The sequence below is a fragment of the Zootoca vivipara genome, chromosome 2, assembly GCF_965207765.1.
Source record: "Zootoca vivipara chromosome 2, rZooViv2.hap1.1, whole genome shotgun sequence".
NCBI classification, from domain to species: domain Eukaryota; kingdom Metazoa; phylum Chordata; class Lepidosauria; order Squamata; family Lacertidae; genus Zootoca; species Zootoca vivipara.
In genome coordinates, this window is record NC_142584.1 from 33085599 (window position 1) to 33113271 (window position 27673).

Below are 27673 nucleotides of genomic sequence, written 5' to 3' on the forward strand. Positions count from 1 at the left end.
ACCGTTCGGCGGGGGCGGGGCTACAACGGCCAGGCCCCGCCCCGCTCGCCAAATAGAGGCCGGAGAGGGGCGGGGCGGAGGCAGAGCGCGGAGTGCGCCGGTGGGAGGGGCGCGTGCGTGAGGGAGCGAGGAGAAAAACGGTGGGGGAGGGGGAGAGTGAGGGGAATAATCAGGGCAGGGGGGTGGGAAGGGTTTGATGTGAGGGCAAGGCCGGTGGGGTGGGGTGGGTTTGGCATAGGGACATAAGGAGGAAAGCAGGGGTGAAAGGTGAGGTGGATGGGGAGCGGAGGGAGGGAGGAAATGTGTGGGGGGGTGGAGCAGGACATTGTCCACCCCTCCACAAAGAAAGGGGCCTGAGTTGAAGATGAAGGGAGGGTCAACAGATAAAACGGAAATAGTGGGGTGGGGGTGGGGGAGAGCAAAGGAACCAACTCCTAGGGGCCAACTCCTTTGCCCCCCCCCAGTTAATGGGCATTGCCATTCAAAAAGGGTGCGTGTGCCACGCCACGTGATTGATTATGCGGGGCGGGGCTTTAACACCCCCCCCCCCAATATTTTATTCACGTTGGCACCCCTGGGAGAGTGAAGAAGACACCAAGGTGGGGAGGGAAGCCCAGCCGGACTGAGCTGCTCAAATTTAGGGATGATCCGACTGACACCTTTTGGTTTTTCTGTGCACTCTGCTCTTTTTCTTTTGCGTCTCCTGTCATCGTCGGGTAGACTCATAGTGGACGAGTAGGAGGCAGGAGGACTAGCGGGAACAAAGGGCGGTGGGGAAGGAGACCAGCAGAAGAAGATGGGGGGGGGGGAAGAGGCTGGTGAAAAGAGAGAGAAGGCCAAAAAGAGGCAGGATGAGAGATTGTAGTCCACAAAAGTAGGGGGATAGAAGTAGTAGGGGAGAAAAATGGTTGAAGAAAAAAGTGGATCAGACGCAGCAGGAGAGAGTTAGTTAGAGACATACCATCTAGTGAACTCTTAATGACAGTGTTGTTTCTGCACTAGGGAAGGTCTTAAAGATCCTAGCAACAACCTGCACATCTTGTACCCACATAACATTTCCAGCCACAAATCGCTGCCAGCTTAGATGAAAACAAGTCAAGGGAGTCTATTGATGGCATGGAAGCTTAGAGGTAGGGAGGTCAACAAGGGAGTTGCTGGAGTTAACACCTCTTACCAGCAGGAAACTAGCGCTAGTCCTCATGAGGGAAGTTGAGGATAAAAGGCAGATACATAATTGAACTGGTTGGAGCATAGTGGCAAATCTGGCCAGTGCAACTCAGTTGTTTGCAGAAACAGAGCTAATGGGGATTACTCACACTAATAAATGGGTGTATTGCAGTTTGAGTGTTTTATCATTTATGTCTTCCTTTTAAAAGCAAAGTCCACTTAGTATATGAATGGCAGTGACAGCCATGCTTAAAATTAGTAAACTTTTAGCCCAGCAGGAAGATTGTAGTATAGATGGGGGGAGGGAGTACAAGACATTTTTAAAGTCTTGGCAATCACTTCTGAAGTTAGGAAGACAACCCATGTTTCCTACAGTATGGCACACAGGTGGTCTCTAGAGAAGATAGGAGTTTTTTGTTGCTAGGATACACACAGCTCAGGAAATTCCCAGGCTCTCAGCTTCATGGTATACATTCTATGTTTATAGCAGCATTCTATAATGTCCCGTGCTCTCATAAGATTGTACTCATGTTGAAAATCTTATACTCATGTTGATGAAATTTTGATGTGTCTGTGTGGAATGTAATTACCCTGGGCTGGATGAAGGGACTTGAGTTCCTTATACAGAATAATTACTTTACCTCTCCATCTTTAATCATAATGTATAGGTTCTCCTTTTGCCAACACTTACTAAACGGGGTGGGGGCATGCAGACACACATGAGATTTTTCACTCTTGTTTCTTCCTCCTGAAATCTCCTGCATACTGTTCTTATCCAATTAACTTGCCAAGTACTTGATTTCAATTTCTCCACTGCTTGGATCACAGCCGCAATGAGGGAGAGGCCACCATTGTCCAAGTTACTGGGCTTTTCTTTTTAAAGAGTACAAACAACGGGATAATATTGAGTCTTAGTTGATGTGTTACCTGTGATAATTTGGAAGATTGGTCTAGATCACTGTTCTTCAACCTTTGGTCACCAGATGTTGTTGGACTACAGCTTCCATCATTCCCAGCTTAGCCAGTTGCCAGGAATGATGGGCATTGTGGTGCAACACCTGGGAACGCATTAAAGAACAATGGCCTATCATTGGTGTGACTCAGCATAAGACAGTGCCTTATTTATCCCTTATTTGTTACCCATATGAAACTTTCCTAGGCAAGATCATTCTCACATTTTCATCGCACCCAGATCCTGCAATCTCATGGTGCCTAGGAGAGAATTACTGTAAATCAAGTTCAAATTGATAAATAACTCTCCAAGTGTTTGAATCATGATCATACAGTTTTATGAGCATTTTTTCCTCCTTTGAGACACTTCAGCCAAATAATCAGGAGGCGAAACAAGAGGCTGGACAAAATTACTCTAAAACGTTAAGCAAATATGTTACTAGCCAAAGCAGATTTGGAGTTCCTGAACCTCAGGTGCACCAAATTTGACCTGCCTGCCTACATTTCTGCTTATCTTATGAATGACTCTTGCTCCATCTTGTGGACATTTTGTTATCCAACTGGAAGCACATTAAAAGGACTTCCACACCAGTTTGTGAGAGGAAATGATTCATGATGTTTACAGAAGGAGAAAAAGTGACCAGGGTAAAGGTAAAGGGGCCCCTGACCATCAGGTCCAGTCGTGTCCGACTCTGGGGTTGCGGCGCTCATCTCGCCAGCGTTTGTCTGCAGACAGCTTCCGGGTCATGTGGCCAGCATGACAACGCTGCTTCTGGCGAACCAGAGCAGCGCACGGAAATGCCGTTTACCTTCCCGCCAGAGCGGTCCCTATTTATCTACTTGCACTTTGATGTGCTTTCGAACTGCTAGGTGGGCAGGAGCTGGGACCAAGCAATAGGAGCTCACCCCGTTGCAGGGATTCGAACCGCCGACCTGATCAGCAAGCCCTAGACTGTGGTTTAACCCACAGCACCACCTGGGTCCCCTTGGAGTAAACCTGGGAAATGCTCAGTCACTTGCATTTTTGGTGGCATCCGAGGAATAGCACTCTACTGTACAAAGCTGCTGCCTCATGTTCCCATGTTGCATTTCTCTATGCTGTTCAGACTCCAGAGGTGTCCTCAGGCCTATGATCCTGGAGTTACTCTTTTTAAAAATGCCCTTCAAATGTTTGGAAACAGGTTTTTTTCTGGAAGCAAATGACAGAGAAATGAGCACTAAACGCGCTATATTCCGCTGCAGTTCCAGAAGCAGCTGTAATGTAGCGCAAAAGCTCAAATATAATGCAGAACTTAACCATTAGGGAAGTCTCGAAAATGGAATAAACTGTGATGTGAATGCAGCCTGCCTCTCTCTCCCAGGTGGACCCTTGTGTGGCACTCATAGGTTTCTGAGATTTTGTGGTGATGGAACTCAGGCTTTGAGTGGGGGGGTTTAGACCCACTCTGAGAAGATGGAATCTGACCTGGGGGAACTCAGGATAGCTCAGTCGGTAGAGCATGAGACACTTAATATCAGGGTCATAGGTTCAAGCCCCACTTTGGGCAAACTATTCCTGCATTGCAGGAGTTTGGATTATATGACCTTTGTGGTCCCTTCTAGCTCTACAATTCTATGATTTTATGCCTTAGCATAGGTTGATGATGTTGTTCTTGTCTGGGGTGTGGGTGGTCAGACTGCATTAAGACATTTTGTAGTTGTTCCTGTGCTAGTTGAGCAGCCAGGTGTATATAGTTTGGGAGTCGGGTATGTTGTTGCCATGATCAGTAGTGTACACAGGAGCAGGGCTGTTGCAGTAGCAGGAAGCTGACAGGCCAGGCAACAGGAAGTAGGGTTAGACAGAATCAGTTTATCCTATTCCCGCTATTCTCTCCTAACTGGGATTTTTCTGGTTGTCGTGTCTACAGTTCTATCAGACCTTGCTTGATGTACTACTGTTGACTGCCCAGTTAGCAAACAGGAAAACATACTCAGTACATGACTTTATGGCAGCTGTGGTGACTGGTACTTGAGATGCGGACACCAGGAAGCAGGTTTCTCTTATCATCATCATCATCATCTTATTTGCATGGCTCCCGTCAAGAGCTTACAGCATTTCAAATAAACAGTCATAACAATAAAAAGAAAGACACAAAGCGTTGCATTCAATTAAGTTCTACTCAGGGCAGACCAGTTGGAATTAATGGACTTGAGTCATCTGCCATCATTAATTTGAGTGGGTCTGTTTTGAGCAGATTAATGAAACCCATAATAAGGACACTTACAAATAATGTACGGTAAGTAACTACATAATAATTTAAAAAAAACAGTACCATCATAAACACAACAAGCAAAACAAATTTAGCAGCTTAAAACAAAGCTGGAGTGCGAATGAAGCCTAAGACAGAAATAAAAATAGTAAAGTATAAGGCCAAAATTATCTCAGTTCCACAAAGGTTCTCCACTATATACTCACCAGCATCTCTTCTCTCAGTTCATTACTGGAGAGGTCAAGACTGTTCCTCCTCCTTCAAACCCCACATACACTTGCAGTTTTGATATTGCTTTGTCTGCTCCTCTTTCAAATACTTTTTTCTCTCTGCATTGCCTTCTAGACAGAATGCTTTGTGAGGCTCCAGGAGAGGTGGGGCAAAGTTCTGTGCAGGTGGGAAAAGATGACTCAGCAGGCTCTGCAATACCAGGCACAAACTCTACACACCTGAGTCCCACTAGCTTTTGAAGAATTCTACAGAATAGGAAGCTCAGGTGTGATCCACCCATATCCCAATGAATGCAATGTTCTGTAAACACATGCCACTCTGTTTTTCTCCTTGATGTGTTTTGAAAAGATTAACTTCCTCTCAATTTCTTAAAATGTCAGTTTGGTGTATTTCATGTTTCCCAACAGATGGCGCTCTTTGACAATACAGTATAGCTTTGACTAGAGCACAGGTGAATCTCGGAAAATTAGAATATCGTCAAAAAGTGCATTTATTTCAGTAATGCAACTTAAAAGGTGCAACCAATATATGAGATAGATGCATGACATGCAAAGCAAGATATGTCAAGCCTTTATTTGTTGTAATTGTAATTATTTGTCATGGGGGGGGGGGTCAATTATAAATGGAATGTAATTAATGAAATGTGATAGCGATGTTTATTTTTGTTTATTTTGTATTAGTGTAACTGTTTTATTACTGTGGAATTTCCAAAAGAAAGCATTTGTAAAAAATTAAAATAAAAAAATAAATAAAAAGTTGCATTACTGAAATAAATGCACTTTTCAATGATATTCTAATTTTCCGAGTTTCACCTATAGATAGTACAGTAAATTGTGCTAAACCCAGATATGTTAATATTGCATTTTCAAGTTTCTGATATAACGTCCAAACTAACATTGTATTAAATATAGTGAGCCTCAATCCATGAAGTACAGAGACAGCTGCTTAAAGCATCCTGCTATTTCTTGAAATATGTTGTTGGCATTTGTCTGTCTCGAGAGGCAGTGGAAGAGGGCACCACCAGGGATAAAGTCAAACCATTAGAGCGTTACAGCACTTGCTGTCCAACCCAGGAGAGACATGTTTTATTGCAGCTGGGGGTAGATGAAGGTGTCCGGTTTTGCTGTTATTGATGCACCATGGCATTTATTCTCTCTGTGCTCCTCCCTGCAGTCATTTATCATCTGGTTACTGCTGTAGATACACAGCGTGTCTGTCTCCAGGCACTGTGGTCATCTGCACTGTGGTTGTTCCTGATTTGTACATTCAAAGGCCTAGATGTCTTTGCAGGCAGAGTTTATCACACGGGCATGAAATGCCGTAGATGACTCCTGCTATTTCGTAAGCCAAAAAAATCAGAAATGGAAGTGTTGCGTTTTTCTGATTGTTTTGTCATGGCAAGCATTTCTGCTTGACAAATGGAACAATCGCCACCCCTTGTCTCTGGTTTTGTCCATAGCACCCAAAGGAGTGTTTTGCAATAAACACATTGAACTACAATAAAGCGCAGTGCTATCAGCAAGCTATGGCTGACACTCCAGAAGCTGCAGTTTTTCTGGTACTGTATCTGGAAAAACTTTATCCTATCTGGTTCTTATTTCCTGGAGATGCCCTTTTTGAATTTTGTTAATGTGACCCAGAGGGGAATCATGGAAGTTACAGGCTGGCTGCTGGCTAGCTTGGGAATGCTGGTGGAAAGCATTATTAAAGGTTGAATGACGTCCTTTGTTAACCTAATCATACCAATATTTGGGCATTACATTTGGAAAAGAACTCTTCCCCCCCCCCTTTTTAAAGCAAGTCCACAATATAACTATTTGCTGGTGTAGCAGCTCTGGAAAATTAAGCTATGGGACACTGCAGCTCAAGGGCAAATCCAGGAGGGCAATTGCGTTTACAGTAATATTGACAGAGCTTTATTCACATTCAAGGAAGATGCCACGGTAGAGTTTATTGATCCAGTAAAAGTATGCAATGTGTTTCTGCTTCACCTGTTTTCTGTCAGCACCCATCACCTGGCGATTCACCTGTGGCTTGTACAATGCCCTTTGTATCTAGCAATCAGCTAAAACACTTTATCCCTCAGCAGAAAACCATGCCAAGAAAATAAAGCCTGCGGGGATCCTTTTGTTGCCTCCAAGCCCTTTTGCAAGTGTCTTGTCACATGAGGGTTTAGAAATGTCTTAAGAGTACCATCACGTGCTTTGGAAATAACAAATATATTAGCTGCAGTTCCTGAAGTCTCTGCAGAATAAAAGCTGGAAGCTCATCAGGAGTCCCTACAGCCCACACTATCTGCTCTCTTCTTTCCGGCAGCAACTCTGCAAGAACCTCAGTCTTCTCTCCAGAGGGGGCCACATGTTAGAATCCTGAAAGAAAACTTAATGCATAGGTAAGATCAGCTATTTCCGTTCTAATATCTGTGATGCTGACTGCCAAAGCTTTTATTTACTTACTTTATTTATTAAATTTATAGCCCTTCAGCCAAGGATTTTCTACAGCAGCAGAGCTTGTTTTTTTGGGGGGGGGGATAGCTGTCACTTTAAATGATCACAAGAGGAAAAATATCACAGAGTAATTGGAGGGCACAGTCCCCTCCACAGTTCTGTGTGTTTCATTTATTGCTAATCTGGAAACTGTGTCCCTACCCCAATTTTGGTTTGTACGTTTACAGGCACTAGTTAAATAGGGCTTACATGCATGCAGCTTTGCATTAAATCATAGCCATTAAAAAAAACTATTGTTTATTACTATTAGACACAGTCTTGTTCATGGTTCCGTGCAAATTTTATACATAATATAGAGACACACATTAGGTATGGAATGCAAGCTGAGTTAGCAGTGTCTAAGGCTGCAGTTTGTAATCCTAAACACTGCAGGTGGAATTCAGAGTTGCTCTCTTCCAAGCGTTCTGTCCACACAAGGATTTCAGCTTGCCAGTTAGAATGACCTCGATTTCCTCCCCCTTCTGTGCTGTTTCTGGGGTTCTCCCAATCCTCCCAAGCCAGTCTGGGGTGTAGGTTGGAGAGTGGGGACTCCATTGCACAAGCAGAAGTCCTTGTGCAGGACGTCTCTGATGGGGCTGGGTTAGGTGAATTCCACCCTGTAGGTTTAGGATTGAGGTTTTAGTCTTGCTATTAACTGATTGATTGTTGGATTAACGGTTATCTAATATAAATATTACATAATGTCAAAGCAAATTATAGGCAGGGATATTTGATGAAGGTTGCAGTTTAAGCAAATGATTTGTGGCCCTAATAATAATAGAGAAATCTGATTCATTATTCCCCAAACAAAAATGCTACCAGCACTGAAAACCTTTTAATTGAAATCTGTATTTTTGGATCAGCAGGTAATCTTTTCTTACATATTTATTTATTAATGCTTTCAAGTCTGGGGGAAAAGGAAGCATGAAGGAATTCCCAGATCTCAACTTGTGGCTTGTAATCAGAAAGCGTCCTCACATTTTTCCAGTAGAACTAAATTAGTGACTCCAATGCAGATAGTTTGCAGTTAAATTTACTAGGCATGTACATTCTGAGAGTGCATATGAGAGCCTATTCTGTGCACATAAATATGGATTGTACATCTCTCTATCTAGAGATACATATAATCTTCTAGGGCATGATTATGAATGAAAGATGTCAATATCCATTGTGCCACCAATGGTGTTGCCTTGAAAGACCGTTATAATTAAAGTCAGGGACAGTCTGTTCTTTCTATTTGTGCCTTGGATAAAGGTCCGTGCTTCTGCTTGAATCACTTCCCCTTGTGTGAAAAGAGCATTTAGGCCCATTGGCTATGTTATTCTGGATTCACGAAGCCTGCCTTTTCTGTCATTATATTCTTGTGCTCCATGAATGCTGCATGAAAAGATCTGCATCCAGTAGCACTTTCTGCACTTTTATAGATGATGCTAGACAAAGGCTCCATATTTTTGTCACCTAATCCATACACACACACACACACACACACACACACACACACACACATATATATATATATATATATATATATATATATATATATATATATATGCAAAAGCTCATGTGGGATAAATTATTATTATAGCTTGTTGTGCATGCATATGGGGCTGCATCAGAACTTTCTCTCCCTGTGTAGGTGTGTGCCAGGAGAAAAAGTCCTGTTGCACAGGGGGGCATTACGTTAATTTCATTGGATGCAACCCATAGTATGCTGCTGAAATCAGTTTCATGCTGAAGACCCCAAACCTTGCACCCTTTGCCATCAACAGATACCCTCAGCTGAGTTCACAGCTCAGAAGGTGGACAGGTTATGGAGTGTGCAATAAGCCTATTTATTAAGGAAGACTTGAACCAGCCAAACCGGGCAGATTTGACCAAATTTGGAGTTACCCTTATCACTGCTGTCACTTCCTATTGGCTCCTATTTTGCCAACAACCACATACATTCTGTCCCTGGAAAGATAGCTGAGAGGGTTGCATAAGACATCTGTGTACCGATCACTTGTCATGTCTATGCACTAAGCTCAAGGAGCTGTCATAATGAATGGGCTAATCTCCTTCACCTGACCTGTCCCTCGGTTCCCTTTCACTCTGCAAAGCACACTGAGAAACAGCACACTGAGATGTCATCCATTGAGCACAGGCACGTATATGGTATTCTCATGGTTCCCTAGGTGTTTGGGGGTCATCACCTCTGCAATGAAGCTGCGTCAAAAGCTCCCGCATGGGCACTCACAGGGCCATAGGAGCACAAACCCTCACAATCCCAGGAAATGACAGCCCTGCTCACCCTTTTCAGTTCACCCACAGCTGCTAGTGCTGCAATTATTTTGTTTGGCTTTTACTTCAGATCCCATTAGCCACATTGCTAGCCTGCAATTAGATAGGAAAGTGAACACCCGTTAATTATGATGCAGCTATGCCTTTTCTCTTTGCATGGGAACTTGGGAACTACATATCCATATAGATGCCTCAGACCACTGGTCCATCTATCTCGATATTCTCTACACTGACTGACAGCAGTTCCCCAGGGTTTCAGACATCTTCTACCTGAAGATGCCAGGGGCATTTTGCATGCAAAACAGATGCCCTGCCACTGAGCTGTGGCCCTTCTCTGCAACAAATTGTGCTAGGCATATATCCCAAGTGGAGAAAAACGTCATGGTGAACGCCTCACATGACATTTGGAGCCCGGGTTTGGTCTGGCATCGTTAACACTTTCAGACCACAGGCCCCAAACCTGGCAGATTTTGCCCAAAATAGACATCATGAATCATACATGCTCCTTGATGCCTCCAACTCAGTTCACAGCTTGGCAATCTATAATGATTGCCCAAAATAGGCAATGTGAATAAATCGTAAGATGCACCAGCTTGGTTTGGCTGCTGCTTTCCTGTAGATATTATAGCTCATTAGACATCTGCCCAAACCCACACAGGCCATTTGGTGTAAAATGTATGAGAAATGTCCTTATTGACAGAATAAACAAGAGGTATCCTTGTACATAAAAAAAAATTCAAGTTTAGGAAGGACCCAGGCTTGCTAGATTGAAAAAAAAAATGTAGAAACTGGTGAATCTCTTGAATTACGGTGTCTGGAATAAAGGGTGCTCCGTGTAGCTTTTGGAGCTGTCATAGTTGACCAGGGATCAGGAACCTGTAACACTTTAGACGTAGCTGGGACCACCACTTCCATCATTCCTGACCATTGATCAAGCTGGTGAGGGATCATGGGAGCTGGAGACCAACAACAGGTTGGTCCCTGCTGTAAAGTAATGGAGAAGGAAAAGACTTCTCCCAGGATATTGGGTTGCATCCAGTGGTGGTGCTCAGCTGATGGTAAGGCTTTGGTCAGTAATTACCCCCTCCTTCCTAGATCTGCTCTGGATACTCCCGCAAACCTCTGGAGCAGATTTAGTGGGTTGAGGGCTGCAAGGGAGAGGAGGAATCACCCAAAATATGTTCCTCCCCCATTCCTCTGTAAGGGGCACTTAAGACACCAGCCCAAAATGAAGGCAATACTTGGTGTTTATAGAAGCATGGCACATTCACAACAGAACAGGGCAACCAGGCAGGGAGCATCATTTCCCAACCCGATTTGGAACGTTTCGCTGGCTCTCTCTGTCATTGGCTGGCAGGTTTAAGAAAGCTGATTTCTCAGTAAAGGGATTGTCTGCAGCAGCCTTTCCGCAAGAGCACCTAATTAACTTGCCCTTTCAAAAGATTAAGGTTCCCACCCTGACTACCTCTTAAGAGCACTCTGCTGTACCTTTATTTTCCTTTAAAGAAGAAACCCTCGTTCCCACAATTGCTTTCTTCTTTCAAAGGGAAAATAACTCTGGTCTCACATCTTTTGATTTGGCTGGTTAATTAACAATCACAGGAAAGCTTTCCAGAAGGCAGAAGATTGGTTTGACAGCATTAAGAGTCCGATTCTGTGCAGAGACCCAACATGGTCTTCCTGACTCTGAGCTCTGTCTTGTGCCCCTGTAATCCGATGCACCCAGCACCTAGCAGGAAGCGATCTGTATCTGTCAGGATTAGGTCCTAAGAGCGCTTTTGAGTCATCCAATCCAGCTTCTTGGTGACCTCAGAATAACTATTCCTTCCCAGCCCACGTCAATGTATTAACCCTGCCTATCTTGCCACTTAACCTTGCCAGCAAGCCTCCAAGCTATAAAAGCCACTTTTGATTCCGCCCCCCCTGTCATTACTGCTCTAATGCACAGCATCTGGGCGTTTGCTGGATTTCTGCTTTTGTGAGCCGGACATTAGCGAGGACCCACCTCTGCGACCTGATGGACCTTCCGTTTCCACAGCACTGGTGGTGATGATGAGGACTAATGTGCCTGAAGTCTCAGCAGATGTGTGTGCCTATATAAAGAGATGCAAATGACTTAACTTGATATGCATTTTGCAGGTATTTTCAGCTGCTGGCTGACTGCTCTGGAGGTGGTGGACTGAAATAACAGCGCAGCTACTCCAAAAGTGGGCAGAGCATTTACGGAAGGCACAGGAATAAACTAGAGAAGATGTCTGTGATCAGCGCCCTGCCGTTTCTCAAGCCCCTCCACCTCAAACCGCTGCGGAGCTCCCCTGGGCGCCAACGCAGGCACACTCTGCCCGCCAGTGAGTTCCGGTGCCTCACCCCCGAGGATGCCATCAGCGTGTTCGAAATAGAGAGAGAAGGTAAGGCACCAATTCATTTGTCTCCTGCGTTTTCTGAACCGCCCTCCACCTTACCCCCCCCCAAATAAATTAAAGGCACTTCCGTACTTTAGAAGCACTGAGTTACTGGGGTCCTTTATTGAGGGCAGAGTAGGAGAGGAAAGAAAAAGCAGGGGATGGAAGGGAAAACATCCATGCAAATGGGTTACACCACTCTAGTGTATCACAAGTGGCAGCCAGCTTGCTTAACATGAGCAATTTAACACCAAGGCACAGCAAGAGAGGGGCTGGAATGTCAGCCTTCTTGTGCCTCTCAGGCATGTGGCATTATGGGAAACATCCAGATACGGCTTACAGCCCCTAAGTGGTCAGTGTAAGATTAAATGCAGAAAGAAAGTAAAAAATGGGCATGCACAGTGAGTGTGGGAAAAATCACATTTCTAACCTCTCAGGTGAAAGAGCAATGGAAGCATCAAGATCATTGATAAACTGGAGCGACAGTAGCACATCATTAGGGAAGTGGAGGATGAGTGAATGTGCTCCTTACAGGCCACCTGCTCAAAAACTTTACAGATGGAAATTAATGTTTCCCACATCTGAATTTCAGTGGCAATATCTGAACACTGGTAGCTAAATTCAGGTATCTTTATTTGTACTTGGGTGTAAACAAATCCCGCTATGGACATTTGAGTTTTGCAGCCAAATTTGAATATTCTGGAACTGAGTTTGTTTTTTAAAACAAAACGAAGGAAGACAAAGGAAATAAATGTATTTGAGTATGATGGTGCACTAAGTGCGAGGTCCGACTGGCAGCTGCTGAAAGAGAAATACTTGTTAGCATCAAAGGTATCCTAATAAGACAATAGATTTATCCTACTGAGGTATAACTCAGCTCATCCTGCAATGGGAAGCTGAAGGTAGGCTACTGAAGTTTACAAAATATGCCTGGCCTACCTTCGAATGGGCTACCTTTCTCCTCTACCTGATAAAGAATTCTAATAAATAAAAGATGCCACCCAAACATTTCACCACCAGTGGGAAGGGTTAACAATTCTGTCTTGCCCACTCCCAGGAACCTCAGCTTTCACTTATTGAACAGAAGCAAACAGAAGTCAAATAGGAATCAAATTACCCTGAAAACTGCAGTCCACTAGATTCAGAAATTCAGTTCCAACCTCCCTCCTAGTTCCATTTTTGAACCTTTGTTCTCAGGGCAGGTCTAACATCTCTCTAGTGACCAGGAAACTGCAGCCTGGATCTAGACAGCAGCATGACATTAACCCTTCAACGCCTCTCTCTTTTGTCCTCTACAGCATTCATTTCAGTGTCGGGAGACTGCCCCCTCCACCTGGATGAGATTCGCCAGTTTCTGAACTTGTGTCCGGAGCTGTCACTCGGCTGGTTTGAAGAAGGCCGACTTGTTGCTTTCATTATTGGCTCTCTCTGGGATCAGGAGCGACTCAGCCAGGTAGGAAACGGAAATCCTTTTAAATGCATCACTTTCCCATTATGTAACTGACAGAGAGAGAACATAGACAGACTCCGGAGTATTCTCACATCACCTGGTTATACTGATGGAGAGTACTGTACAGTGGTACCTTTGTTCTCAAACTTGATCTGTTCCAGAAGTCCGTTCTAAAACCAAAGCGTTCCAAAACCCAAGGCACACTTTCCCATAGAAAGTAGTGCAAAATAGATTAATGGACTTTTAAAAACAACCCCTAAACAGCAATTTAACATGAATTTTATTATCTAACAAGACCATTTCTGGGTTAGGGTTAATTTTAGGATTGGGTTAGTGTTAAGGGAAGGATTAGAATTAGGGTTAGGGTCAGTGTTGTTTTATGTTTTCTTGTGATTTATTTGTGGTTGGTTTGCTTTTTTCAGTTTGTTGTGTTGCTGCTTTTTCATGAGTTGCAAGTTCGTTGGCTTTGTGGTTTTCTGGATAGTTTCAGTTTTAATTTTAAATGCTCAGCTGTGGAGCGTGAAGCCTCCGCTTCCCAGCTGAGAGATCCCCGCCCCCTCTCCTGCTTGCACGCGAGTAGGAGCTGGATGGGGCTGCTCAGCTGGGGAGGTGCAGGCTCCATCACACTTTCCATTGAGGGGTTTGCGGCTGGGGGCTCCTTTAAACTTCTCCCCTCAAGGAAGCCCCCACGTCAGCATCAGAGCCCCTGCACCACCTGAAGGCAGCCAAGCAGAATAGTTGCTGGGGTGGCAAAGGTGGAGGTAGCTCGGCAGCTGCATCTGAGAGCCCCTAAACTGCTGCTGAGGCAGCTGTTAGGCTGTCTCCGCATTGCCACCGATGCCCCTTTAAACTTCTCTATTGAAGTGAATGCAGCTGGTGAGCAGGTGAATGCTCCAGGTGAGCAGCCCCATTCAGCTCCTACTCCATACAAGCAGGAGCTGGGCCACTCGAAACAGAACAGTTCGGATTCCGAAAAAAGTTCGCAAACCAGAACACCTACTTCCGGGTATGCGGCGTTCGAATTCCAAGTTGTTTGTGAACTAAGCTGTTCGAAAACAGAGGTACCACTGTAGTACATATGGCTTGGGAACTCTTCTCCTACTCGCCACATGCTTTCGTGAATGAATGGGCTAGTATCATGCTTGTCCCACACTTTAACATACCTTCACTCAGCTGCTGAAGTTCATTCAGTTTTCACAAGCCAGTATGCTGTGCCACTGTGGAACAAATGTAATGGTGCTCCAACAAAACAATTTTTCATTACCCAGCAGTGTCTGCTTTAAAAGACATCATTGTTGTTGTTATGTTTATACCCTGCCTTTTTCCCTGATGGGACTCGTTTTTGCAGGCATGAGCCAGTATGGTACCTGTACAAACAGATAAATGCATTAATAAGAAATCACATCATTCTCCTTGAAAAGACTACTCATCAGGAGTCTTGCCCTGGAGCAGCTCTAAGGCAGATGTTGGATTCAGTGTGAAACGAGCATTTCACTTTTTAACATTCTGAATACCGGAGAGGCTGCACAGCTCTCTTTAAATTGGGATTGGGTGAACCTGTGGCCTAGCATGGCCAAGGATTAGAAATGATGAGGCTTGCAGTCAAAAATGCCATAGGTCCTCACTCCTACTCTAAATATTAGAGCATTTCACCTCCCCCCCTGCCCCCACATGAATCTTATCACATTAGCTTAAATTAGGTCAAGTACAATGTGATTTGGAACCAGTGACTTTCCCAATGCATGCCAGCCAAGGAACCATGTGATTCCTCCTCCTCTTCCTCCTCCTCCTATAGAAGAAAGTTGTCCCTTGTCTACTATAAGTAGTAGAGTCAGTCTGCGCTAGGGCATTAACAGTGGGTGGACCACATCTCTAACAATCAGCTTCTCTCTTTCTCCTCCCTCGGCAGGATGCTCTGACCCTGCACAAGCCTCATGGATCCACAGTCCACATCCATGTTCTGGCAGTCCACCGCACCTTCCGCCAGCAAGGCAAGGGCTCCATCTTGATGTGGCGCTACCTGCAGTACCTGTGCTGCCTGCCGTACGTGCGCCGAGCCACACTGATGTGTGAGGATTTCCTCGTCCCCTTCTACTCCAAGTGTGGTTTCAAGGCATTGGGCCCCTGTGAGATCACAGTGGGCTCTCTGAACTTCATCGAGATGGACTATGCCGTTCGTGGCCATGCCTTCATGCGGAGAAACAGTGGTTGCTGAGGAGGTGCTTCCCATTCCCATCCACTTCTGGCTGGTGTTCTTGGAGGCGGAGAAGCCCAGTTTCCCAGTGATCCCACCAATTGGTCAGGGGAGTCGGATGGGTGGGTCACAAAGTTGCCAAGTTCTCTTCGCTGGGATAAGGAACTTCCACATCAGTGGTGAATTAGGCAAGTGAGCCTACACACGCATATTAAAGTTACTGATGGGTCCCTTTTTAAGAAGTTTGAGAACCACTGCAATACGCTGATTGATATGTTCACAATGAATTAACCCAAGCAACTCCTATCATAGCCATTGCTGCAAAGGCAACACAAATCTTAATACATAGTAGCATTTTAGTAGCCAGTAATAGGTGTCATGGGATTGTACCTTCACAACTGCCTTTAAAACTGGTAGCTAAAATGTAGCCCAGTTGTCTTCTCATTTGTCTCTTAGCTGAATTTGCGCCCTGCAGCAGTGATCATTGTATACATGGGGGAATGAAAGGCAGTAACTGCTCTTTCCTCAATTTAGCTATGAAGATGACAACAGCATGACATGGGGGTGAAGTTGTAGCCACTAAGCATTATTCCCATCAACTAAGGGAGCAACTAAGTGACTGCTGTTGCCACTACACTATAGGTCTGCAGGTTAGAATTCGGCAGTTTTCAGAGTAACCATTGACTGTCAATGAAGGTCCCAGCTGCCTTTCTGCCTTATGACATTGGTTACCATCATCCAACAAAATGGTGTCAGAAGACAAATGCTGCATCTATAACTATGAAGCAAGTCACAATATTGGCATATACAAATGCTTTCAGAAATCAAGCTTTCTATTCTCAAAAGTGTGGTTTCTGTTGTAGCAGGCTGCTTGCTTTTTTTGGCCCTGTTCCACCTCCTGGGATTAATAGAGCAATTAGAAAAAACATTACCTGAGAAGTAGAATCATTCAGTTACATCTGCCATTTTGTGGAATTACTGTTTGCCTTTGGAAAGGAGCAGCGGTTGCCGATGAAATTGTTGTCTCTTTGCTCGCAGGGGAGAAACTCAATGTCTTCTTGCACTGGCTGCTCTGTTGTTGTGAAATGCATGGAATCTGTGCTTGTATATTCTGTAAAAATATGTATATAAATGCGATCTATGTGCTAAAACCAGAGCAGGCTTCTTTCTTAGCCGAGTTCCTGCCCAGATAGGTATTTGCCTGACAGATAAAACCAAGTCCCTGTTGACAAGGGGCAACCCACATTTGCTTTAGTGTGTTCTCTTTCCCTTGCTGGCTTTGACAAGAGCTACCCACAGCACAGAGATCCAGAACCCACTCCCTCCTCCTGCTGCTGCCGCCCAGGTGCAACCAAGGTCTACAACTAGCAGGAGCAATAAATTTGTTAAATTTGAGGCTGTGCAGTGAGTACTTAACTCATTGCAGTTAATGTACATGCTTTGAAATGCAGTGACTTACTGCTGAAGCAAAAGCACTCGGCGCATGCCCCAAGAATGAGTATGTCTCTATGCCCCTAGGTGGACTGTGTGTCAATATTAGCAGGTGTTCATATGTAAGAGCTGATGATCATTCATGATGGTGGGAGAGGAGGGAATGTGTACAATGCTCATCACACCCACAGAGATAAATAGCACATAGCGGGTGGGGGGGGGGTCCAGCTGCTAGCATCCAATATGCTTCCTGACCCTCCTCATCCTTTTGATGTTTGGCGAGTGGGTAGGCGTTTGCCATGTTTCCTGTCCCTTGAAAGGTAAATTGGCTCCTTCAGCATGAACTGGAGGTCTGCATATCAGGACATACTGACCTTAAGGACAGAGTCCAACATGCACCTTCAGTAATTAATCTAGTCTGCACTGAGTGTAAGGAAGGAATGCCCCTCCATGAAACAAGGCAGACCTAGGGAACTAATGTTTGGAAGGTGGCAAAAACCACCATGACACAGCTTTTATAGTTGTGTGTGTTTTAACTCTATGGCTACAACTAAAGTAGAAAAGCTTTTTAAGTTTAGTTATGGTCCAGTGCAGACATGGGCATTCTCTTGTGCTAAATTACCTACACATTACACGTTACAGTAAAAACTGAGGAGGAGCAAGTTTTGGATCCCAAAGTGATCTACTTAAGATGAGTTGCTTATATGCCTTTCTCATGGCCAGAGCAGGTGCCTGTTTCTTAAATGCTCTGGGGTTGGGGAAGGGTTTCACAAGTGAAATAAGTGTAATCTGCTTGAGGTTGTACAGTACTAACTATAAAATAGCTGGATTGAAATGTATGTTATCTTGGTGTCCAAGGCATGTGGGTTAGCCCTGCATGCTGCTCAACACTTGTAGTTCCTTCCACTAAGCAAGAAAAAGCATTTGGTTTCTCTGCCCCCCACCCACAACGCTTTGCATGCCATTTTTCACTTTGCCGAGTCAGCAAATAAATAACTTGTGGGTTTCCCCCCCTAATGGGGTCTTGCTTTTTATACACCCTTCCTTCACCACTCCCAATTATGTAAATCGAATCAGGCAGTGATAAGATGGTGGAATGTAATTTTGTGCAGGCAATGGGGCAGGTTTAAGACCTGGACGGGAGGTGGAGAGAAAGGTTGCAAGAAGTTTAAAATATTTATATTCTGATCAGCTGAAGGTCCTGAGGGACATCCGAGTGGTATACAGAATGCAGCGGGCAAGGGCACAGGGTGATAAAACTTGGGAAGTGGCTGGTTAGACAATGTGAGCAACATAGGGAGGCTAGGGCTCTTTCAGACATCAGCTGAATGACAGCTGTAGACCTAGATATACCTGCAATGGGGCCTTACCCCATGGACCTCCTGTGCTCTGATGGCAATCTCATGAAAACTTGCTAAATATAGAGAACTGCAAGGAATTACACATTAAATAAAAGGGAGGGTTTGGGGTTTCTTTAATACATTTTTTCTTCGTAAACGCGTTCTAAAAATAAAGTCAGTCACTGGAGCAACAACATTTTGTGGGGCCACTTACAAGACAAGCTATTTCCATCCCTGGCTAAAAGGTTTACACAAGGCACTAAATAAATCACATTTTTTTTTAAAAAAAACACACACACATTTACTTTTGATAAATTTAAATTTAATTTATTTAGACCAAAAATATCCTCCTCCACCCTCCACACAACAATCTCATCCGTCTCTACAGCGTGAGCCTGGCCTCTTTATCAGAGTGAAGTTATCCTTCAAGTCTGCTACAGAAATTTAAATTCACTCCATATAAATACTGGCCGAGGTACTAGCACGTCTTCCAGATGGCACAAGGTTTCTTTAAAAGAATCAATGCTACTTGCCAGAAAGTGTTTGGTAGCAGAGATCGCAGATGTAAAGAAGGGGAAGGGGAGAAGAGAAATGCATATAAAATATCCCTTGGGCAAAAAAGACCAGGTTGTTTGTTTTCACAGTACAATTCACAGTACCACAAAAAGGCACTAAGGCAGGGAAGATTGCCATAAAGTCCAAGTACCATCTTGTGCCATAAGGCATTAAGGAAAGGGGCCCCCCAAAACCAGGAGTTGCATAAAAGGAGGATCTTCAAGTAGGAAACCATAGACACAGGCAGACGGTAAATACGAGCAATTCAACAGGATGTTGCCTCATCACTAAAGTGCTCTTTTGAAGTGACTGCCTCTCTGGCCTCCATCCCACAAAGGACCTACCGGTAGTCAGTCCTATGGATGAAGGGTGGCACTGGTTGCTTTGGCAGCCCATCGAAAGGAACTCTGCCTAAGAGGCAGAGCTTGTAGATTCTCTACTACATTCCAAATGGTTGGTGGTTATCGCAACATCAAAACTTCAGCAAAGATTGCCATCCGCTGCAGGCACTGTAGTGGAGAAGCCTCTTGTAAGAGATTCTGACCCAATTCGGACACCAACAGGGTGATGTTGCTTCAAAGGTATACCTCTCAATGATGGCTGATTGGTGCCCAGAACTCACAGAGGAACATACAAGAGACAGGTTGGCTTTATCCCTTGCATTTAGGAGTTTTGCAAAAGGTAATAGGTGCTCTGCTTCAGCACTTGGGATGTGAACGTTTCACAAGTGGTACAGGGAAAGCTGGAGAAGTGCAGATGTTTTGCCTTTTTTTTTTACTGCCAGTGTTGCCTCTGTCTATTCCACCGCTGCTCAACATCTGACAGGTATCCCAAGTTTAAAATCCTCTCCTGCAAGCCCCATTCCACAGCCTCCCAGCTCCATCAATGCAAGACCTGGTTCAGATCATACTTCTCGCAGAACCTGTCGGTGAAAGGCAGGCAGGTGAGGTGCTCAATCCAGTGCCAGTTAATAGGGTACACATAGAGCCAGATCACCAGAGATGCGAAGAGCCCGACGAAGACCAGCATCGAGACGATGATCATGACTCTCTTGCGGTACTTGTCCATCGTGCCAAAGGTGATGTAGGGCAGGAAGGCGAAAGAGAGCAGCAGGCCGCTGAGGAAGCCAAAGATGTGTGCAATGTTGTCAATCCACGGCAGGAGGCCGCAGAGGAAGAGGAAGAGGACGATCCCAGAAAGGTTCAGGAAAGCCTTCATGGGCTTCTCGAGGACCTGCCAGCTCTGGAAAAGCTCCACAAAAAGGCAGGCTAACAAGCCAAACTGGGATCCTGCAGGCCCCACCTAGAAGAGGGAAGGAGGAAAAAGAAACTTAAAAATAAATCACGCAAGGTGCATTCCGCTATTAGGCCAGCCAGGCTTTCTCCTCTCTCCACGACAGAAAACCCTGGAAAAGCAAATGGGCAGCAGAGTCCTGGAGGCTGTTAGTACAGTGATTTATTGTGCTGCAGGGTAAACTTACCGTTATTCTCATTAAGTCTTAATGGTTGGTTTGTTAATCAAGGGGAATGAGTATCGGTTCTGCTGCAAGAACTTTGAGGTTCAGATCTTGAACAAGGCCAGTCTTTGCCTATGATATTTGTCACTGACCTAGGTTCAATTTCATTTCCTCTGGGGTGTGGTTTCAAATCCCTGAGATCACAGTGCCAAGAGCAAGTTTTGGCCTGTACCAGCAAACGTCTCAGGTGGGGCACATATTTGTACACACAAAAAGCCCCACATTCAGTGGGAGGAGAGCTTAAGAACTTGATGTTGCCAGTCAGGGTAGAGAACACTGAGCTAGAGCTAAGAGGACAAAATGGGATGAAAGCAACTCATCAGGGCAACAAGTCCGGAGGTTGGGGATTGTAATAAGCCATACTTATGACCCAACCCTTTGACCCCCCAAAGCAGGGGTGAGGAAAATCTCTGGCTCTCCAGGGGTTGTTGGATTCCTAGCTGCCATCAGCTCCAGTGGTCAGGGATGATAAAAGTTGCAGTCCAACAACATATGGAGGCCCACAGGTTCCCTTGCCCTGAAAGGTAACAGCTTTGTGTTGTGTCAGTTCCAGACAGCACAAGCTTAAATGTGTATTCTATGAGTTCAGTTGGATTCTCTCCCTATTACATGAGTTTATGATGGAAGTCTTCATCCTGGTTTTGCAAAGGTTGCACTATAATCACTAAAGATCTTCAGATGAAGGGTGGTACAGTATATAAATTTAATAAATAAAATGATGATGATGATGATGTTCTGTTTTGCATGGCCGGGCCCTTCTGTTCTGTCCTAAAAGATTTCTCAATCTGTGCTAAGGAAACTCCTTTTTTGGGAGTGGGGGGGGGACCAAACATGCAGGTTTGGCACTTGGCGTCAAAGGGCATGTTGATAATTTTGCAAAAGATTGCCTGCTTTATTCTCAATCTGATAGATCTGAGTTTTTGTAGGCTTTAAATAATAATAATTAAATAATAACAATTAAAAGCAGCACTTGGAATTCATGAGATACAGGTACTTAGCTGACAATCCCTACCTGAACACCAGGCCCTTTGCATGAACGTTTACAAAAAAATATTGCCCAACCATGAGAGCTAAACATTTCCTGTAGCCTAAAACAAAGGAAGTTTAGATCTCAAATCTGCATCACCTACTTTCTTTCACATGGGCTCTGACTTCTGCCATCATTCAGCAGCTAATCCCCACTGTGCAAGCCACCTTCCCTGTCTTCAAACAGAACTGGACAGAGTCACGCTGAAACATTCCTTCCATCAGGGCAACACTTAGAAACACCAATATTCAGAATTCAGCTCATACCGGTAGGTCTTGAGTAGAGCACAGAACTGCCAAGTCAAAATAAAGCATACTTGGGGTTCTTTGCTATGTTTTTACCTTGGTTTAGGCCCTAGAACTCATACAGCAAAAGAGAAAGGCCCGAGCCATATTAAAATTAAAGGTTATTCAATGTATTCAAGGTTACAGTGTGTTTGTCTAAAAAATCAAGGGACCATAAATTCACTAGAATAATCGAGTCCTTGCCAGATATTTTGACCTGCTGCTCCCATCAGCTCCAGCCAGCACAATGAAGGTGTCATCCAAAACAACCAGAGGCCACTCAGTTGGCAAAGGATGGGCCAAACAGCCCCATGAAAGTCAGGCTACTGTGCTGGGATGCTAGAACTCAGCAAAGGGTGTGCAGCCCATCTTGGCTGGTTGGAGCTCTTCAGAATGGCCTTAATTTCCTTTTGCCTTCCCCAAGTGCTGGATTAAAGGAGATGGGGGTCCTGCAGAATGGAATATTCTATGCTCTCCTCTGCCTGCACTCAGGAATACAGACAGTAATTCAATCAATCAACCACATGCAGAAGCAAGTCATCCTGAGGGACATAGGTTAAGGCCAGGGCAATGTTTTCTGCAATTTTGCTCAAGAGCAGTAGCACTGCTTCATTTGGCACCAAGCCCAGAATTCAGAAACCTGAGAATAACAGGATTTTGTAGTAGTAGCAGTAGCAATAAAACAACAACACTACGAGGTATAATGTCCCTGTTTCAACTGGGCTGGTTGTTTTGTGAGCATGTGGTTTTCGTTGTATCTGTTGTATTTTATAGAAGTTCTTAGCTGGCTTGAGGGTTCTAGTCAAAAAGCAGGATATATACTCAAAACTAATGGGCAAGATCTGGTGAGGACACAGAAGCTGGAGTAGAATAACAATGCCTAGAAGCAGAGTGAACTGGGTAAATTTCAATCATTTAGACCAGTGGCAGCATCCAGTTTTCCTAAGCCCCAAGAGTTTGCTCCTTCTGTGTGCACAGTGTACTGGTGAAGGTGTGTGTGTGTGTTTAGCAGTCAAAAAACTTTCATACCAGGGAACTGGAGTTGTGCAAAGTGATTAACAATAACCTCTTCATGTTAGAATGCAATTCATTTTCACACCCAAATGAAGAGGTAAGTTTAAGAAACTGAAGGTGAAAACACTGCATTTACCTATAAAACGGTACCACATACAAAGACTGTAAATGGTCTTCATACTAAAGTATTATTTAAAAAACCAAAAAATGAACATCACCCTGACAAGTAATGATACCTCTTCAATTTATACGGTGCTTTCCAGCTGGCAGATCATTGCTCTTTTTTTTAATATGAGCTTAACAACACAGGGCAGCCCCTAAAAACCACCAAGGGCTGCCACCCTTGGTGCAACCACCAAGTCACACAGGTTGCATTAGCTCATCCCAGTTTCCAGGCAAATGCCCTATCAAGGTGGGCCCCGCAAGGCTGGTGTGCCTATGGATGGAATGAAGCTGCAATGCTTGAGAATCATTTCAGAAGGGGAAGGCTCAGGAGCTTGCAGTGACTCAGCAGCCGGCTGCAGCCGCTGCCCCACAAGGCTGTAGGTGGAGAAGCTGCTGATGCGACCCAAGGGATTAGATGGGTGATCTCCTTTAGAGCCTGTCAGGACGTCAGATTAGCCACCTGCCTACTCCATCAAATATAAAAGGGGGTGGGGTGGGCACCCTCACGTGTGAACAAATAGGGCAGCCAACATGTGCTGGTCTAGCACATGGAAACCAGAGAGCTGCAATTGCTAAAGCATCACTTCGCTCCCACGTATGACTCAAGAGAATAAAACCAGGGAGGCTGTCCACAACAGCATCCACCTTGCTGCAAGCTTCTCAGTTTCTCATATACAGTGGTACCTTGCTAGACGAACGCCTCGTGGCACGAAAAAATTGCAAGACAACAACGTTTTGTGATTTTCTGGCAGACTCCAAGCATTTCCTTTGCTTGGAAATTAAACAAAGGGTCTGCTGGTTTCTCTTTAAGGTTTCCAGACTCAAAAGAGAGCAGGGCAATTAAAGGCACAAAGTCCTGTCCTCTATTGAGTCTGGCAACCCTAATAAGGACTGCTGCTCAGATAAGGAGTTCACTATTTAATCACTCTCTAAAAAGGGGGGTTCTAACCTCCCCACTGCATGAAGGAAATGTGGCACTTACCTCTGCTCTGTATGGAAGGAAGATGGCACTTGCCAGATTGCCTGTGATGCCACTGAGGATGAAAATGATGGAGATTCTATGCCAGCCTGCCAGCTTCTCCAAATCCCTGAGGACTGTCATCTGAAAGACCACCGACACCAGGCAGTGGATAACCCTACAGGGCAAAAGACAGGCGGATGCTTTGCATTTGAGCTGCAACAGCTTTCCTTCCTCCCTTCTTATCTGTGTTCACACCATCCTGAGCAAACTCACAAGTAACGTCCATCATGCTAAACGGGCGTTTGGCAATTTGAGAAACATCCCTGGATTTGCATAAGTGGCTGCGAAGTCAATACTAAAAAAAGGGACAGTTTGCCAGGGCACGTTGCCAGGACTCAGTAACAGAATCAAAGGTCAAATTTAGAGGGTCAGGGAGGGTGGGGGCGGCAAAGGCCCAAGGATAGGTTAGGCATCCTTGCAAGATAAAGCCCTGAGCAACAAACCCAAGACCATAAATCCAGGCCACAACCAGAAGAGCCCCATTTAAACTGTCTGGGCCAGACCGAAAGAAACAGGTGTGTCAGTTATAATAAAAAATAGGAATCCAGGAAGGAAGGGGTGTCTTAGAAACAAAGTTAGAAGGTGGAATGTCTCTAGAGCCTGAGATTCCTAATGCAAAAGAAATTCCGGCAGATTTCAATCTATTCCTTGCAGCTTGACAGGCAAGTCGGGGCCAAAGGGACCTGAAACCAGTGAGCAGCTAGAGCGGTATACTGGGCAGAGTGTCTAACAAGGACTGGGGAGACCAGGGTTCAAATTCTTAATCATCCACAAAGTTCACTTGGGCCAGCTACCATCTCTCCGCCTGACTGGACCAACAAGGTCTTGAAAAATGTGTGGAATATAAAAGCTTTAATGAAAAGGCTTTGGCAAGCAAAAAAAAAAAAAAACAGCTCAAGACTCAGACCCAAGGCACTGCACTCTCCACAATCTTCTCACCTACCCTGCATGAAGAAACAAGGACAACCAGAGTCTATATATCTGATCAGGACTCTCTGGGTTCCGAAACGGCAAGAGGCCGCACACCTCATCCATGCAGTGTACCTGGGGGGGGGGGAGAGAGCATTAAAGCATGTAGACAAATGGAACCCTCTGAACCCAGTTTTACTGTGATGGAATTGATGCCTGCTGACCTTCCTACTGGACTTGCCTAGCATTAAGTGGTCATATTAACTTCAAGCAGGGGCCAAACTTTAAGAGGATTTCCCACCTACAAAACCTGGGACATTACTTGCCTGTGAACAGAGAGTTGCTTCTTCATGGAAGTAGCCATGCATGAATTCGCAGTACTCTCGAGTAGTGATCTGACAACTAGTACAAAGAAAAAGAAATGCAGTTATAGTGGTTTAGTTCCTGTGGGAAGACTCAGTTAATATCCCCTTAACAATCCAAAATAGACTGTTTGCTTACCCTACTCAGTCTCTCCTACACAGGCCATTATGCCACACACCCCACAGCAGCCGTTTTGGATTTACCACACCCCATGGCAGCATTTTGACTGGTGCCCATGCCACTTCCTCAAAATTCCAAATCTACTCACTGGCCAGAAAACATTGGTGACTCCTAAGTTAAAATTATTTCATCTTTTACCTCCCTAAACCTAAGGAGCTAGATCTCAGGATTCTGTTGATACAAGCTTTCTAAAAGCTCAGCTCTGGTGTTGTTGAGTGTTCTTTGTAATTCAGCATGTTAAGAAAGGATAATTTCCCTTAACTGACCTAGTATTGCTAAGGATCAAAGGCAAGCTCCTACCCAAATAAGAGAAGCAGGCAGGTCTGTAGCTGCTAACACCATCACTTAGGGCCGCATGAGACATAAGTACTTACCTGCCTTTGGTTCCAAGACAGCATGGCCTTCCTTTAATGTCACAGTCCATATGTAACAACCCAGTGTGGTTAAGTTTGGCCTGATCAGTACATATCTGTAAATAAAAGGTTTACAATTAGAAGAAAAGGCTTTAAGTAAATCCATGTGTAATTTACCTTCAGCATACTTGCCAGTTTTATCATTAACCACTACTGTCAGTTACTACAATGATCTACCAGGCAACAGACAGACTAGAACACAACCAAGAGGATATCTTAAACCACAGATTAGGAGCCCATAATACACCCAATGATGCTGGGTTCCAATTCCGATCACCCCTGACAACTGCCTAGGTTGTCTGGGGCTGATGGGAGTTGGAGACTAACAACATTTGGTTGGAGGGGGGCAGAGGTTCCCCTGTCTCTGTCCTAAACCAACAGTCCTCTTAAAATTGTTTGCACATCTAGTATAAACTCAGGTTCAGGGATTCCAAGACCCCTAGCTATGTTCTCATGACTAGTCCTCCAGCCAGATCACATTCTTTTCCAACAGGCAATCACCAAGCGGAAAGATTTGCTAGGAGAAATTTGCTTATTTATTAATTAAATTGCTATACCTCCCTTCATCCGAGGATCACAGGGCGGTTTACAATAGAAAAAACACCCCCCCCCAAAAAAATGCATAACATAGCAACAAACAATACCTTCTACCAACAGTATTTAGTTTGGTGTGGAATAAAAGAGGTTTGAGTAGTACCATTTCATCATCAACCAAACCAGGATTCAGCAATCATGAGTCATTAGTCAAGTGTGGGTGGGAACATGAGAACACAGCAGTTTATCCTTCCGGCAGGTACTACCTACTACAGTGAGTGTTCATGTCTTATCTTCTGTCCCAAATTTAATTGACAGCAACTAGGTGGAACATGTCCATGTATTTAGGAGTGTGAATCATGATATCACCAAGTCCTTGGCTGTGACTTTTTAAAAAAGCTTACTAGAGGTCTATAATCCTACACACAGAAAGATTTAGAATCCGTTTCACTGGAAGGCAGGAAGAAAATGGAAGAAGGGATTGGGGTTTGAGTGTGTGCATATGCATGTACGGTGGTACCTCGGGTTACAGACACTTTGGGTTACAGACTCCGCTAACCCAGTAGTAGTACCTCAGGTTAAGAACTTTACCTCGGAATGAGAACAGAAATCATGCGCCAGCGGTGCGGCAGCAGGAGGAGGCCCCATTAGCTAAAGTGGTACCTCAGGTTAAGAATGGTTTCAGCTTAAGAACGGACCTCCAGAACTAATTAAGTTCGTAACCAGAGGTACCACTGTACGTGTACGTGTAAATAAATTCCTTAAAACACACACAATGCACAGCTACAGCCTTCCTCTCTCTTCATCCACCTTTGCATGCATCTGGAATTAAAGGCCTCAAACCTCAGTCTTTCAATAAAACCATCTCTGTTAAAGTTCAGCCTTGCATGCCATGCAAAAGACTAGCGTACCCAAGTCTTTCCTTGCTTGAGTTTGATGGACAGGGATGCATGCATGCAGTAAATGTCCAATGCCTTCCTCAGTGGATTGTCCCATTCATAAGGCAGCCTCCATGAAGCAGCTTGGACTTCACATTAGACAACAAGGAATTGCAAAAATAAATAAATCACTTCTATGCCCCGCCCCCCAGCAAAAGTTTCTAAAAGGGCATCCACCTCTGTTTCCACCATACAAATGTTTTGCAAAATAAATTAGTGCTGAACAATTTAAGGAAGAAAGAAATGAAGGAATATTTACTGGCCACTTGGTGATGTCATCGGGCCAGATGTGTGGCAGATTTGAAGCCGGTTCCTCGCAAGTCCTGTTGGGGGACAGATAGCCAACAAGTAATGAGGGGTTACCATACACGGCATCACCTCCCCCAGCTCCACTATAGCTCTAAACATATGTACCCCTTCTCTCCCCCACCCTCCACATGCCCCTTCTCACCTGGGATCCTGAGCACACACAGCTCCTGAAATCCTCTTCCGGCTGGAATTGTTGAGGTCAAAAGCTGGTGAATTATAATTCGGCCACTTTACAAAAGTAGCCAGTGTTTCCTATGTGAGAAA

General features: G+C 44.6%; 2 protein-coding genes across 4 annotated transcripts in view; one reads left to right on the forward strand and one right to left on the reverse strand.

Annotated features, from left to right (window-relative positions):
• The first annotated feature begins 5117 nt into the window (after positions 1–5117).
• Positions 5118–16564, forward strand: AANAT (aralkylamine N-acetyltransferase). Its single transcript, XM_035104547.3, has 4 exons — positions 5118–6990; positions 11504–11772; positions 13065–13219; positions 15126–16564. The coding sequence occupies exons 2-4, from the start codon at positions 11616–11618 to the stop codon at positions 15429–15431; spliced, it is 618 nt and encodes a 205-aa protein (XP_034960438.2). The 5' UTR covers positions 5118–6990; positions 11504–11615; the 3' UTR covers positions 15432–16564.
• Positions 16565–18486: 1922 nt separating this feature from the next.
• The window catches only part of RHBDF2 (rhomboid 5 homolog 2), a 61642-nt gene continuing 52455 nt past the window's right edge, over positions 18487–27673 (reverse strand). For all 3 annotated transcript variants that reach the window (XM_035104550.3, XM_035104548.3, XM_088661595.1), the window contains exons 12-18: positions 27552–27661; positions 27360–27423; positions 25590–25684; positions 24999–25074; positions 24707–24807; positions 23725–23878; positions 18487–20038 (exon numbers count right to left, since the gene is read on the reverse strand). In XM_035104550.3, coding sequence (XP_034960441.3) covers positions 19619–20038; positions 23725–23878; positions 24707–24807; positions 24999–25074; positions 25590–25684; positions 27360–27423; positions 27552–27661 — 1020 coding nt within the window. In that variant the 3' untranslated portion in view covers positions 18487–19618. The remainder of the gene's footprint in view (positions 20039–23724; positions 23879–24706; positions 24808–24998; positions 25075–25589; positions 25685–27359; positions 27424–27551; positions 27662–27673) is intronic.

What these genes read in the sequence shown, in the direction of transcription:
- AANAT (XM_035104547.3), top strand. Translation starts at nt 11,616, where the DNA reads ATGTCTGTGATCAGCGCCCTGCCGTTTCTCAAGCCCCTCCACCTCAAA. An exon ending in GTTCGAAATAGAGAGAGAAG is followed by an intron (nt 11,773 to 13,064) that starts GTAAGGCACCAA and finishes TGTCCTCTACAG; the next exon opens with CATTCATTTCAGTGTCGGGA. An exon ending in ATCAGGAGCGACTCAGCCAG is followed by an intron (nt 13,220 to 15,125) that starts GTAGGAAACGGA and finishes CTCCCTCGGCAG; the next exon opens with GATGCTCTGACCCTGCACAA.